General features: G+C 42.1%; 1 protein-coding gene across 1 annotated transcript in view; it reads left to right on the plus strand.

Moving 5' to 3' along the window:
• The window catches only part of OSBPL7 (oxysterol binding protein like 7), a 1590705-nt gene that overhangs the window by 967200 nt on the left and 609715 nt on the right, over positions 1-13790 (plus strand). The window contains exon 12 of the mRNA XM_044054965.1: positions 8959-9066. Coding sequence (XP_043910900.1) covers positions 8959-9066 — 108 coding nt within the window. The remainder of the gene's footprint in view (positions 1-8958; positions 9067-13790) is intronic.

Here is a 13790-nt window from a genome sequence, read left to right on the forward strand (position 1 = left end):
GTATGAGAAGGATGGAAAGACCCTCTCTGCAGTGGGTTTATGGTTTTTGACCCCTCAAATTTCCTTTTCTAGGAATCACCGAGGTGGTCAGAAGATGTGGTTAAGAAAGTCCCAGGGTCCTTTGGAGGACTCACGTGGAGGTAATTCCCCTAGTGGCAGAGGGGGGGGGGGACTTTAATGGGCGATGATGCCCCGTGGCAGAGGAGGCTCACAAAATGGGTCCAGAGATTGTTTCTCTTATAGACCCTACCAGAGTTCCTGAAAAGAAACCCAATTGTCCACCTCTGGAGACAATTGGAGGTCGACTATTCCTGCACCAGATAGCCTTGCTGGATATAACAAAAGATGCTAGGGTACAGAGGATTATTTCCAGAGGTTCTGTAATTTCCTTTTCCTGCCACCTCCAACTGTACACAAGATTTCTGATGTTCCACTCAGTCAGAGGAAAGACGTAGCAATAGAAGTATAAAAGGTGCTAGAAAAACGAGTCATCCAAGTGGTCCCACCAGACCAGATAGAACCTGGAACTTACTCAAGATTCTTTTTAGTGCCAAAGAAAACGGGACTGGAGGACAATTATGGATCACACTAAAATGAACAAATCAGTTTGCTGTATAAAGTTTTGAATGGTCACAGTTCAGTCCATTCTACCCTGTCTGGGAAGGACAACTGGATGTGCTTGATAGACCTTCAGTATGTGTACTATCACATAAAAATGCACAGACAGTCCAGAAGGTATTTATTCTTCCTGTTGGGAGCCAGTTACTGTGAGTTCAGAGTACTGCCCTTTGGTTTCACCATAGCCCCCAGGGTGTTCACCAAATGCATGGCAGTAGTAGCTGCCCACTTGAGACTACATGGGTTCCGAGTGTTTCCATATCTAGATAACTGGATCACTTACCACTCTGACCAGGCAGCTACTATTACTAGCAAGAGAGCAGGTTATCCAGACTTGTTCTCATCTTGGGATAACCATAAATTGCAAGAAATTTCAATTACAGCCAACTCAAACCTTGGAATTCATAGGAGCAGTCTTCAACATGACTTCAGTGACAGCTTCTTTTCCTCTTTCAAGGGTGCAGACTGTCAGGTTCCAGGTCAGAAAAAAAATTTGTGATACCAAAATTTCAGTCCACTTAATTCTTCAAGCCTTGGAAGTCAGTGTTATCTGCCATTATCTTTGTCCCTCTAGCAAGATTTCATATGAGAATTCTCCAGTGGATGTTAGCACACAGTGGTCAATTCTTTCTTAGCACATGTCAACACAGATAACTCACTCAAGCATGCAAAAAATATATTTGGTGGTGGATTCGATCAGATCAGGTTCTCCAAGGTCAGCCTTTCATTCTCCCTCTACCCATGGCCATAATGACCACGGACGCTTCCCAGACTGGGTGGGGCAGCACTTCTTGGGGAAAACAGTCCAAGGCACATGGTTCCCCGAAGAGGCCAGTTTGCATATCAATGTTCTAGAGATGAGAGCACTGCACTTAGCATTGCAGGCCTTCCAAGATGCTTTCCTTTAGGGACAATTGTGATTCAGACAGACAGTACGTCAGGTGTTTGGTACATCAGCAAGCAAGGAGGAGCCAAATCTTACCCCTTGTGTCAAGAAGGACTCAAGGTGTGGCAGTGGGCAATCTCATCCAACTGCTCTCTGATAGCGATACACATTTCAGGGAAGTCCAATGTGATAGCAGACAAATTGAGCAGGTTCATTCTTCTACCTCACAAGTGGTCTCTCAACAAAAAAGTGACAGATATGATTTTCCATCAGTGGGCCAGCTTTGCTGTGATCTTTTTGCATCTCCTGTAAACAACAAGTGCAGCAGCTTCTTTGCCCTGATCCCCCCACTGGAGGAATCACTGAGGGACGCTGTACTCCACAGTTGCCCCCCGGTCTCCTTTATGCCTACCCCCCAACTCCCCTAATTCCCAAATTCCTACAGAAGGCTGCCTGATTGAAGAGCAATGTCATCCTCATTTCTCTTTATTGTCCTCAACAAATTTGGTTTCCCTTTCTTTGCCTCATCTAATTTACCCACCTTGGATTCTGGATCCAATTCCAAACCTTCTGTCTCACCCAACAGGCATGATTCACCCAGACATCTCAAACCTCAATCTAACAGCATGGTTTCTCCAATTCCGTTAGTAGCCAGACAACCGATGCTCTCTTCCCCCGTTTGTCATATACTTTTATCTTCCCATAAGGCTTCTACAAGAAGTACATAGAAAAGATTTGTTTCCTGGGCACAACTAAAATGCATTGACTCCATCTCAGCTCCTGTACAATGTGTACTTGGATTTTTTTGCAACGATTTTTAATGAGGGAGCTATTTCCCTCAAAGATTAAAGTTCAGCTAGCAGCAATTTCTAATTTTCATATTGGATTTGAGAATTCTTCTTTGGCTTCGTCTTAACTTTGTAGAGCATTTTTGAGAGGCACACTCCTACTGAGACCACAGTATAAAGACCCTATTCCACCATGGGATTTGAACTTGTTACTGCAAGCCTCGACTCATTCCCCCTTTGAACCAGCAGCAAAATGCGATCTTAAGTTTCTGACCTGGGGAACTATCTTTCTGGTCACCATTACCTCTGCTAGAAGAATTTCAGAACTTCGATCATCATCTAAATCTCCCTACTTTATCTTTCATAAGGATAGAGTCACTTTACTTACCCATGCACCTTTCTTTCCCAAGGTGGTGTCAGAATTTGCTGTCAATCAATTTGCCAGTTTTCTTTCCGAAATTTGCAAACAAAGGGAAATATATATTGCATTTGTTAGATGTTCACAGGCAATTATGCTTTAACTTACATATAACAAAATAAATTAGAAAGGCAGATCAATTATTTGTATCCTTTCCAGCTTTTAAATTGGGCAAGTCAGTTGCAAAGGTGACTTTAGCCAGACAGCTGAGGGTTGCATATCATTAATTTACAGCAAATTAGGTCTGTCCTTACCAAGACCAGTAAGAGGCCATTCGACCAAGTCCATGGCTACTTCTTCAGTATTTCTTTCTTGAGCTTCCATGGACGACATGTGTGTGGCCGCAACTTGGTCCAGCCCTCATACCTTTATTACTCGCTAGTCATTGCATAGTGAATCTGGTCTAAAGGGAAAGAGCAGTTTTTGGCTCAACTGTGCTCAGGAATATCCTTCCATAGAGTCCACCCAGGATTTTAGGTAGCTGGGGACTTTGTCCAAACAGTTGAGGATAGAATGAAAATTGACAACATCAGAAAAAGAAGTTATGTATTTACCATAATGTTCCATCTGTGTTGTCCATTTTCATTCTTCCTCAACATTCCATCCACCAACCCCCATCCTTTGCCATTATTGACTTCTGGAAGAATGAGAGATTTTAAGGACACCACTGTCCCTAATACTCATCTCCAGATATGGCCTTTCTGCCAAGAAAGTTGTAGTGATTCTTTCTACTTTATGTTAGACAGCAAACAAGATTTGAGATGTGTTAAGGGTTGGTGCATTATGGGTAGGGAAGGAGTTTGAAAGTTTTGGGTGGCCTCAAGCTTTAGTAATGCCCAAATCGGATCTGAACCCAACAGTTGAGGAAGAATGAAAATGAAAAACACAGATGGAACGTTATAGTAAGTACATAACTTATTTTTATTTCATATCAGCTAAGAGAGGTAAATGTGACTGAAGGAGTCAAATATCATATACAGACAAACATTCTAAGTGTTCATTTTTCTAGGTCCTAACCATAAATCTTTTGTCCCTAAAACTGGAAGGAGTCAGTTATCCACTCCTAAAGTTTGCATAGAAATCTAAGACCAGAAGAGCTTATATAAGGCAGGGTGGCTTCTGAATCATCCCATTTAGACGTCTGTCAGCAGCTTTGTAAGAAGCTTAAGAAATTAAAGCCTTCAGAAGCGTCAGTTATCTGATCAGACATGTACCTCTCTGCTGTGGCACTTTATGAGCCCTCAGATCAGCCACTTTCAGTTGTTGCTCCTGCTGTCATGAACCTGCAAAACCGTAAAGGGAGAAACCTGTCTGACCATTTATGAAGGACCTAAGGGCATACTGCAGATCCTCATCTGAGAGGAAGTTCTTAGTTCCCTTATAGATGCATGTTGGGGATCTGATCCTTCTTGCTTTGTTTCTGTGGAGACCCCCAAAAGAAGAAGTAAAAAACAAAACATGTCACTCCTGTTACTTCTACTCCCAGGGACCCCAGAAAGTATGGTATGATTTCTGTCAAGGACTTATTAGGGCAGTCATGTTCCCAAAACTGCTTTAATTCCTTTTTTGTCTTCCCTCCACCAGAGTGTCAGAGACACTTCTGAAGATGAAGGCTCTAAATCTGAAGTAGAGTGTCACTTATTCTTCCCAGATTAATTCCTACTGAGTTTTGAATCAGAAGGTGATGATACCCTTTCCCCAACTCCCCCTTTGAAGAGCTCTCTCTTTCGGAGACACAGTTTTAAAAATGATGTAACATTTTCAATGGGCGGCTAAGTAAGATATGCAAAAGAGATACTATGACTTGCTGTATGTGGGTATTCCTCAGCCTTCTGCAGTACTCCATAGGGCTAGAAACCTTGTAGGATACCTTTTCTTTAACTTGCTAAAATCCTGAGTTGCCACTTCATATTATCACACGATGACTGCACCATTAGGTGTAATTTCTGTCTGATACTTATAGTTTATACCATAACATGGGGTTTTAGAAATTGGAGTCCCACCACAGCTAAAGGCCAGCATCTAACTGATGGGTTTTATAAGGTTCTAAACATGCATAAGTTCCTGTATAAAAATTCTTCTTCTATTCCAGCTGTAGTATCCATTGAAACTGACTAATGTATGAAACTTTTACCATCTTCTAATGCTTTGTCTGATGACAAGGACAATGTGGCTATGGACAAGTACGGAAAGAAGGGTGAACGCCTCTACTTCACTTTCTTTCTGAGACATTTGCTGTCAAACTCATATGATTATCTTTTTTTTTTCTATTTTGGATAATGTCAGTAAGTTACTTCATATCTACCTGAATCAGACATTAAATATTCTATCTTGTCCTTCCTAAATTCTGCTTCTCAAATATCTAGACTAGACATAGTGTTGTATGCAGTTGTGATGCAGCAGATACATGTTCAAGAACCACTGGTACTGGGTCTGTATTAAGGAGATACTCTTGGTTAAGGCTACACTCTTTGCCTAACGATGTAAATATCAGGTTATTGGATGCACATTTAGACAGGTAAAATATTTTTGGTTCAACAGCTACTAAAATTTTTAAAAACCTGCAGGAAGGCAGAAGAATTATGTAGGATTTCAAGCAGATTTTTCTATTATCTGTCCCAAAGTTTAAGAGAAACTGTCCATCTAAGACTGGGCCCTTTTATTTTGTAAAGACCAGAAATCTTCACAAAAAGGTAAAATGTTCTCTAAAAAGAAGTGCCAAGAAAGGTTCAAGTCACATTTTAGAGGACCAAAAGTTCTTTCCTGACAAATCAGCTAAATTGTGACTGTGAGCTACCTCCCACCTGCGTTCTTACCATCTGCCTTGGCCAGTCCCCTTACTCTTTCAGCAAAGCTTTTTCAGTCCCTTCCAGTACAGAGAATGATGACTTCAGACCAATGAATGTTCAGTATCATTGAGAAAGGCTGCATACTAATCTAGCTTGTACTTACAATCCATTCTGTAATTCCTCAAGTGCCTCCAAACCAGCAACATTAGGTTTGCCAGTACTGCAAGATTTGTTTCATCAAAGAGCCATAGAATTAGTTCCCCATTGCCAAAGGAGAAAAGAGATCTATTCAAGACTATTTCTAGTTCCAAAAAAGACAGCACCGAGATGCCCATTCTGGATTTATCAGTACTCCACACCTTCTTATCTGTGCCAAAATTCAAGATGTTGTCCCTGCAAATGCATGCTTCTTCCATTGATCTTTCTGCATGCTTTCATTGTGATCCTGAACCTTGGGGACAGCCATCTTTTTATCCCTTTTTATCCAGATTACAGAAAATTCTTATGATTCTATCCTTAGATTTCTTCTTCAGTTTTCTGCTTTGGTCCTTGAACAGCTTTGAGGGTTTTTATGAAATCCGTAGCCCTTGTCATAGTATTCTGCAGTCTTCACTGTCGTCATCTGTGTATTTCATTACGTAGATGTTTTTCTTCTTCTTTAGTCCACTTCAGGAGGCAAGCTTCTTGAAGCTCTCACATTCACAATTGATTCTTTTCATCACTTAGGTTATTCTTTAAACTTAAAAAAACTGTCCTCCTGCCCTCACAGAACCTGCTTTTTTATACTGCCTGCTGAACACAGTCTCAGTGATTGCACATTTTCCTCAAAACAAAATGAAGTTTCCTCACTTCTCACTTCCAGTCTCTCCTTCTATTAGCATTGACCTCTGCAAGATAGATTTTGAGAGCCCTGGATGTGGCTTCAACCATACAAATGATATATTTGGCCAGACTCCACATGGGAGTTCAGTAGTACCTCGAGTCACTTTAGGTACAGCATTGTCACCCTGTAAACATACCAGTTTCTTTCATGGCCTTCTTGAAGAAGGAATTCTTTGGTAGACCAACCATATATCACTCAGTCTTGGAGAGCCTTTTCCGGCCTCCTCTCCTCATAGGGAAGTGTCCATGGATACTTCAGATCTGGCTTGGTGGGGGATGTGAAGGGCATGTTCTATGAACATAAAAGTCCAAAGTGCATGGTCAAGGCAGGACATGTGCAACCACACAAATGTCAAGGAAATGGAAACCCTAATCCTGGTAGTACAGTCTCCATATTGCATCTGTTGTCCAGGAATCTTTTGAATCCTCACAAATAGTACCTCTGTAATGTGGTGTATCAACAAGTAGGGAAGAATAAAAAGTTATCTCTGCAGATTTGCTGTCATGGCCTGGTAGCTAGCTGTTCAGTGCAATCCCTTCCTTAAGGCAGTTTATATTCACTTAGATATGAATTCTGTGGTGGATTTTGTGAGCAGATCTAAGGCAGACCATCATGAATGGATACTCAACAGAGATTTCTTCCTACAGATTATCTAGTTAGATCTGTTTGCCTCCCCTCTGAACGAGCAGCTGAGACTGTACTGCTCCAGAATTCTATGCACAGTGGCTTTCAGATTGGATGCTGTGTCAGTCTCATGGAATGGGAAGCTGCTTTATGCTGTTCCTCCCTTTCCAATGATTTTTGTAAGGTTCTTCTTAAAATCAAGGACAAACCAAAGATGGTGTTGATGACTTGGCCTAAATAGCACTGGTTCTCCCTTGGTTTTTATTTGGCCATGGCCATCACTACAAGTTACCCGACAAGATGGACTTGTTCAGATAACAGAAGGGCTCCCATATTCATCCAAACCTACAAACCCTATATCTGACTGTTAGGGTGATGCGATGTTGATACCGTTCAGGCACATATTTTCTGAGAATTTCTTTCAGGTAATACAGGAGGCTAGGAAATCTGCAGCAAAAAAATCTTGTAGTTCTAAATAGAACATGTTTTCTATTTGGTGCCAAGGGAAAAAAAACAGGACCCTTCTCAAACGGGTATTTCTACTATTCTTTCCTGTCTGTGTCAGCTGCTCAGTTTAGGACTTATATATTCTTCTGTTAAAGCATAGTTGTCAGCCATTTTCACCCAGTTACCAATAGAGCAACCTCTTTCTGCACATTTTGAAGTCAAACAGTTTTTAAAAATTGTCCTTTGCATCTGACCACCAAGAAAACTTATTCTACCTCCTTGGGACCTGAATTATGTCTTAGTGAAGTTAACTTTCTCCTTTGAACCATGTTCCTCCACCTCTGTATAATTCTGTACATGGAAGACTTCAGCAAAAAGACTTCTTGAGTTACAAGTCCTTATGGCTCGTTTGCCTTTTCTGATTTTTCACAAGGACAGGGTATCCCTGAGGACTAACCCTATTTTATGCCTGAGATTGTCAATGAAATGTCTGCCAAACATTCTATTAACTTGCCTGCTTTCTTCCTCAATCCTCAACATAAGGAATAAAGACTTCTGCATTTGCTGGTTTTCCATAGACAACTTAGATTTTATGTAGATAAAACTAAGGAGATCAGAAATTTGTACTTGCTGGTTTATCTGTTATCAGGGTAAAAAATGAGTTGCCCTGCTCCCACACAGACTATCATCAGGTCAGTTTCCTTGGCTATCTCCTTCTATTGTTTCTTTAATGTCAAACACCTCCTAGGCTTGATCAAAGCTCATTCTACCAGGGCTGTTGCCCCTTCTGGTGCTGTTTTCAAGGGTCTGGAAACAGTCCCTTGGTTTTCCATGTCGTGGGCCAGAACTGGTTTTGTCAGGTCCAGGCTTCAAGGGATGCTGGAGTCCATTTTTCATGCCTTAGCCCTCCTTCCAGATAATTGGGAACCTCCTCACATGTCAGCAATACTGCATGAGTGATCATATGAAGGACAGTTATGTAGGAAGTTACCTTAACAGTAGGTGCCTGATTAGATCAGTGTTGGAATAAATGCACCTTCTTCCCTTCTTTTTTGTTGAGGTGAACTTCTCTGTCTGCACACATAAGTTTTCTTTCTTTGCCTTTTTTACCTCATTTCTTCTCTGTATGATGCAAGAAAGTTCTGAGGCGATTCATGTCCATATGTTCCTTATGTGCCAGCATGCTGTCTTGTGCCTGGATCATGAAGCAGGCATACGGCACAAGAGGAAGGATCTTAAACTTTGGTATACTGAACAGACGTATGGTATTCTTGGTAGGATACCCATATGCCAGCAATACTGTTACAGTAATCAATTTGGACACTTATTGTTATGGTATGTTCTTATGGCATTGCTAAAAAAAAAAAAAAGTGTTTGTGTGCGTGTGTGTGTATGTGTGTAATATGTATATATATCTTGATGGAATGATGCAAATTTCCAGGCTTCTTATAATTATCTAAGGCTGGATGACTAAAGAGTCATGAGTTCTTTTAATTTTCTTGCAGGTTACAGGTGAAAATGCACACCTTCCAAACTGTTTGCAGAGAATTCACTCTCTTTCTGCTTCTTCAGACACGACAGTTGACTCTTTCGTTTCTGTAACCCAAGAGGAGGTAAGTCATTTTGCTTCCAGTAATAACTTTAGAATGTACCTCCCATAACATTGCTAACTATTTCTTGCTGGAAATAATGAGACTGAAGACTTTTTGAAACCTCTCTGCTCTTCAGTGTCTTCTGTCTGTAGAAGTCAGACACAGAACTAGCTCTGTATGTATTGCAGGTGTTTCTCTACACTTAATGTTATTCCACCTGCAAAAGCCTGGTGTGTGTATTGTATTGTAGTAACTCAGAAGGCAGAGCCGTAGCTAGGTGATCTGATGCCCTGGGCAGGTCCCTGGAGCTGGCGCCCCATTAACCCAAAGTTGAACATGAGGCTTGAGGACCAGTAACAAAATAATATAGATATTCAACTCAATCACATACCGACACCACCTCTCAATCTATTACAGCAACAAAATCTGGACAAAGCCTAAAAGGATGGGTGGACAAATAGGGACAGATGTAATTACTGCTCTCACAAACTTCGAAAGTTCACAGAATAATAGTATGTACATTAGCATGAAATGTTGTGAAGGATGTGGGGTAGTCCCCGAGTATATGAAGACACAAAACTTTGTATGAACTGTAGCACTGAGCTTATGTTCTCCTGCTACAGTTACTAAAGACACTGTACCTTAGTGTGTGTAGCTGTAGCAAGGAGCTTGCGCAAGCTCTTTCTTATGGCTTCTAAATGCATTTATTTTTTTCTAATCGTATTTTAATTGGTTTTAAAACAAAATCACTAACAAATACTCAACACATATCAAGGAGATATAACACAAAATTTTCTTCTATTCTTATGTTGCAGTATTCTTAACATGAAGGAAACACTACCAAGGGTGGACATGTCGTTTGGCCAGTATACAAAAATTTTTAATTACTGCAGGGTATGTGGGACTTGGCATATAAGCCAGTAGTGAGCGTAGGCCATAAAAGCAACTTCCACAGGTACTTTCCTCAGAACTTCTCTGTCATCAGTCCGGACGCCATCTACGATCATCGGTCTGCTAACCCGAGTTATTTGCTGGTTACAAGAGATTTAAATAAGTGCCCTGTTGGGTTTTCTTTTACTTTTTGCTACTGCCTTTTTGCTTTGAGGTTTACATGTCATCCAAAAAGGGCAAATCCCAGTGTGGAAGACAGATTCCACATAAAGGCAGTCGCAATCAGTGTCTCTTCTGTGTAAGGCCCAGTCATGGCCATAAGTCTTGCACTATCTGTAAAGCTTTCATCTCTAAGACCCTACGTAGCCACCTTTCCTCTTTTAATATTTATCTTGAGAGTCCGAGATTGAAAAGGTTAACACGCAATGTTAAGGAGGGTACATCGGGGCCTTCTGCTGAGCCTACTGTAAAGAAGGCTAAGAAATTTAGGTCTGAAGTGTCAGCTGTGCCTTTGCTTCCAGACGTTTCTCTCGAAGCCAGTGAAGGCCTGGAGACCCGTCTAGATTCTGGCTGGGACTCTAAGGTAGGTGCCACATTGGAGGCCACAAGGGATTCTGCCATCGCCACATCCTCAGATGCTTTGCAGACATCTGCTTCGGACAGATAGGGGGAACCAAGGCTCATAGTTTCAGAAGACCCTTGAGGTATTCCACAAGTTTTAGTAAGGTAGGACGTCCCGATGACTGTCATTGAATGTACACCTATGTCGGGTCCCTCCCCCTTTCACAGGACTGATGCTCCTCTTAAACAGAAGCAGAAAACCCAACATGTTTCTGCTCCTCAGGACCCACCAGCTGATTGACAAGCCTTTTCACAAGGTTTGTTCAATGCCTTTATGGCTCTTAAACCTCCCTCAGGGTTTGTCTTCCTAGCCCTCCTCTAACTTTTTCACCTCAGAAAAGGATCAGAATACAGGGTTCTTCTGAAGAGGAGGATTCCTCATAGGAAGAATTCTTGGCTTAACTCTGCTTAGATTACTTAACCTTGGACTATGCCTCCCCTGAGGAAGAGTCCAATGGCACAGAGTCTCCTGGGGAAGATATCACCTTTGGGAAGACTATTGCCAGGATGAGGGAATATTTTAATTGGGACTGCTCTCAGGTTTCTAAAGTGCAGAACAAGTGCTATGACTTGCTTCAAATAGATTCTCCCTCTCCTTCTGCTGTACCTCTGTTCTTACCAGCTTTTTATGATGCCTTCTCATCTGGATCGAATGTTCTGGACTTTCAACTCCCTGCCCCTAAAAGGCCATATAGGTTCTCTAAAGTTCCAGAGGACTGTAAATTTCTATACAAATATCCATCAGCTGATCCAGTTACTGTTTCTGTGGGTGCTGATAAACCTTCTAGACTTTTGCTATCCACTTATGTCCTTCTTTCAGATAAGAAGAGTAAGACCATGGAAAGGTTGAGAAAAAAGCTTTATAGATCATCCACCCTAGATTTCCATGCTAACAGTTACCAAACCCAAATGACCAAATATGCTTTGGCTGTCCTTTCACAGGTTACTCAGCTTCTCTCTGACCTTCCAGATTCGGAAGTTAAGTCACAGCTTTCATCAGTTCTAGGGGCTTCTTACCAGTTGGCATGCCACTCTGCTATGATTCAGCCAAAGCATCTGCTAGAGCAGCTGCATCTGATTCTGTTTTGAAGAGATACTCCTGGTTGAGGCTTCAGCAATTTCCACATGACTTTAAGCTCCCTTAGATAAGAAGGCTTTGTTTGGGGCTGCAGCAGCAGATTTGTTGAAGTCCTTGCAAGAAAAAGGTAAAGAATTACAGGACCTAAAACACATTTTGTGTCTCCAGTTCCTAAATTCCAAAGGAATTACCCAGCTAAAACTCCTTTTGTTAGGAAACAGTATCACACTCCTTCCAGAAGTAAGAGCAGTGCTAAGAAACCTGCTGCTTAAAAACCCTCTCAGCCTACTCCTGCCCAAAAATAGCTGTTTTGACAAGCCAGGTAATCTGTGACTAACAACCGTTTCTCAATCAGTTTCCTCTCTCTCTACATCTTTCCCTGTCCCTCCCAGTCTGGGAGCATATAACTCAAGACTCATGGGTCCTTTCCATTATCCATAAAGGGTATTTCATGGTGTGGAAAACTCTTCCATCTTTCATGGACATTGCTCAACCATCTCAAGAGCAACCGCAATTCTTTCCAGAGGTGCTCCAAGTAATGAAATTACAGGGAACTGTTCAAGAAGTTCCACTGCACCAAAGAGGAAGAGGTTTCTACTCCAGGATGTTTGTGGTTCCCAGAAAAGATGGCCCTTGGAGACCCATTCTAGATCTTTCACACCTAAACACCTTCCTAAAGACCCCAACCTTCCACATGGTTTCTCTGCCTACCTTGTTCCCCTCATCCTTCCACAAGCCTTTATGGTCTTCCTGGACATCAAGGATGCCTATCTTCATATTCCCATTCATCCCCTTTTCAGGGCATTTTTGCATTTTTCTGTTGCTTCATCACATTTTCAGTTCTCTGCTTTTCCCGTTGGTCTCTCTACAGCAGCAAGGGTGTTTGCAAAATGCTTGCCTCCTGTGATTGCTTATTGCAGACTCCAGGATATACAGATCTTTCTATATCTGGATGATCTCCTGCTCCAGGCACTCCTTCCAGAGATCTTACAACAGAATCTGTTTTTTGCTGCTTTCCTTCTGCAAAGACTGGGTTTCACAATAAACTTCCAAAAATCTTTCCTCACCCTTTACAGGACCACGTCTTCCTGAGGTACAGAATCCAGTCAGGTCGCATGTTGGCTTCTCTGCCTCCTCAGAAAGTTCAGTCTCTAACCAGTTTCTTCCAAGTCCTTTTCCCTCTGCAGTCTATTACAGCCAGGGAGTTCCTTTGCCTTCTAGGGTTCATGGCACCAACCATCCCCAAGTTACCTCTGGGCAAACTTCACATGAGGAAATTTCACTGATACCCCAAGTCAGTTTGGAACCAACATGCGCACCCCCTGGACTTTGTTGTCCCACTTCTTTCTTGTCTGAAGAGGAAACTTCCTTGGTGGATTCAGCAGATTCAGTCTCAGACATGGGTTGGGGGCAGCCTTTGCGTCCTGGAAGGTTCAAGTTCTTTGTTCCCCTTCTCAAAGGAAGGAGCACATAAACATAAAAGAGATGAGAGCCCTGCTGTTGGACCTGCAGTCTTTTCACTCTCCTTTCACCCAGGTCTTCTAAAACCATTTGTAGGCAACACCAGAGTTCTTTGGTATGTAAACAAACTGTGCATCGGGGGGGGGCAAAATCATACCTTCTGTGCAGGCTAGCCCTCATGGCACAGGAACTGACATCTCAGTGCCATGTCACCCTTCAGGAGTGTACATCTCCAATCAAACTGTAGTGGCAGACATACTGAGCAGGTCCATGACTCAGTCCCACAAATGGATGCTTCGCAGAGATGTGTTTCTGGGCATTCTCCACCAGTGGGGTATTCCTCAAGTACATCTGTCTGCCTTCTCTTTGAAGAGACAACTTCAGAATTTGTGCCAGAGTTCCAGACCCTCTGATGTGGAAGGTGAATACCCTTTCTTTCTCATGGAAGGGGATGTTTCTCTATGTATTCCCTCCCACTTAGGTTCATAGGTTCATAGATTGGTATATGCTATCGGCCCTAGGGCCTATACAAGCCTAGCCATAACAATTCCCTGGATATTTCTTCCCACAGTATTTACTTCCCTGGACCCCTGTCTAGCAGGGCGACTGACATGATCCCCTGGGTGAATTTCCTTGACATGATCCCCTGGGTGAATTTCCTATCTCCCATCCAATCATCAAGGTTCCTTTTGAA

The sequence above is a fragment of the Protopterus annectens genome, chromosome 13.part0 (assembly GCF_019279795.1).
Source record: "Protopterus annectens isolate FY-2018-M chromosome 13.part0, PAN1.0, whole genome shotgun sequence".
NCBI lineage: Eukaryota > Metazoa > Chordata > Ceratodontiformes > Protopteridae > Protopterus > Protopterus annectens.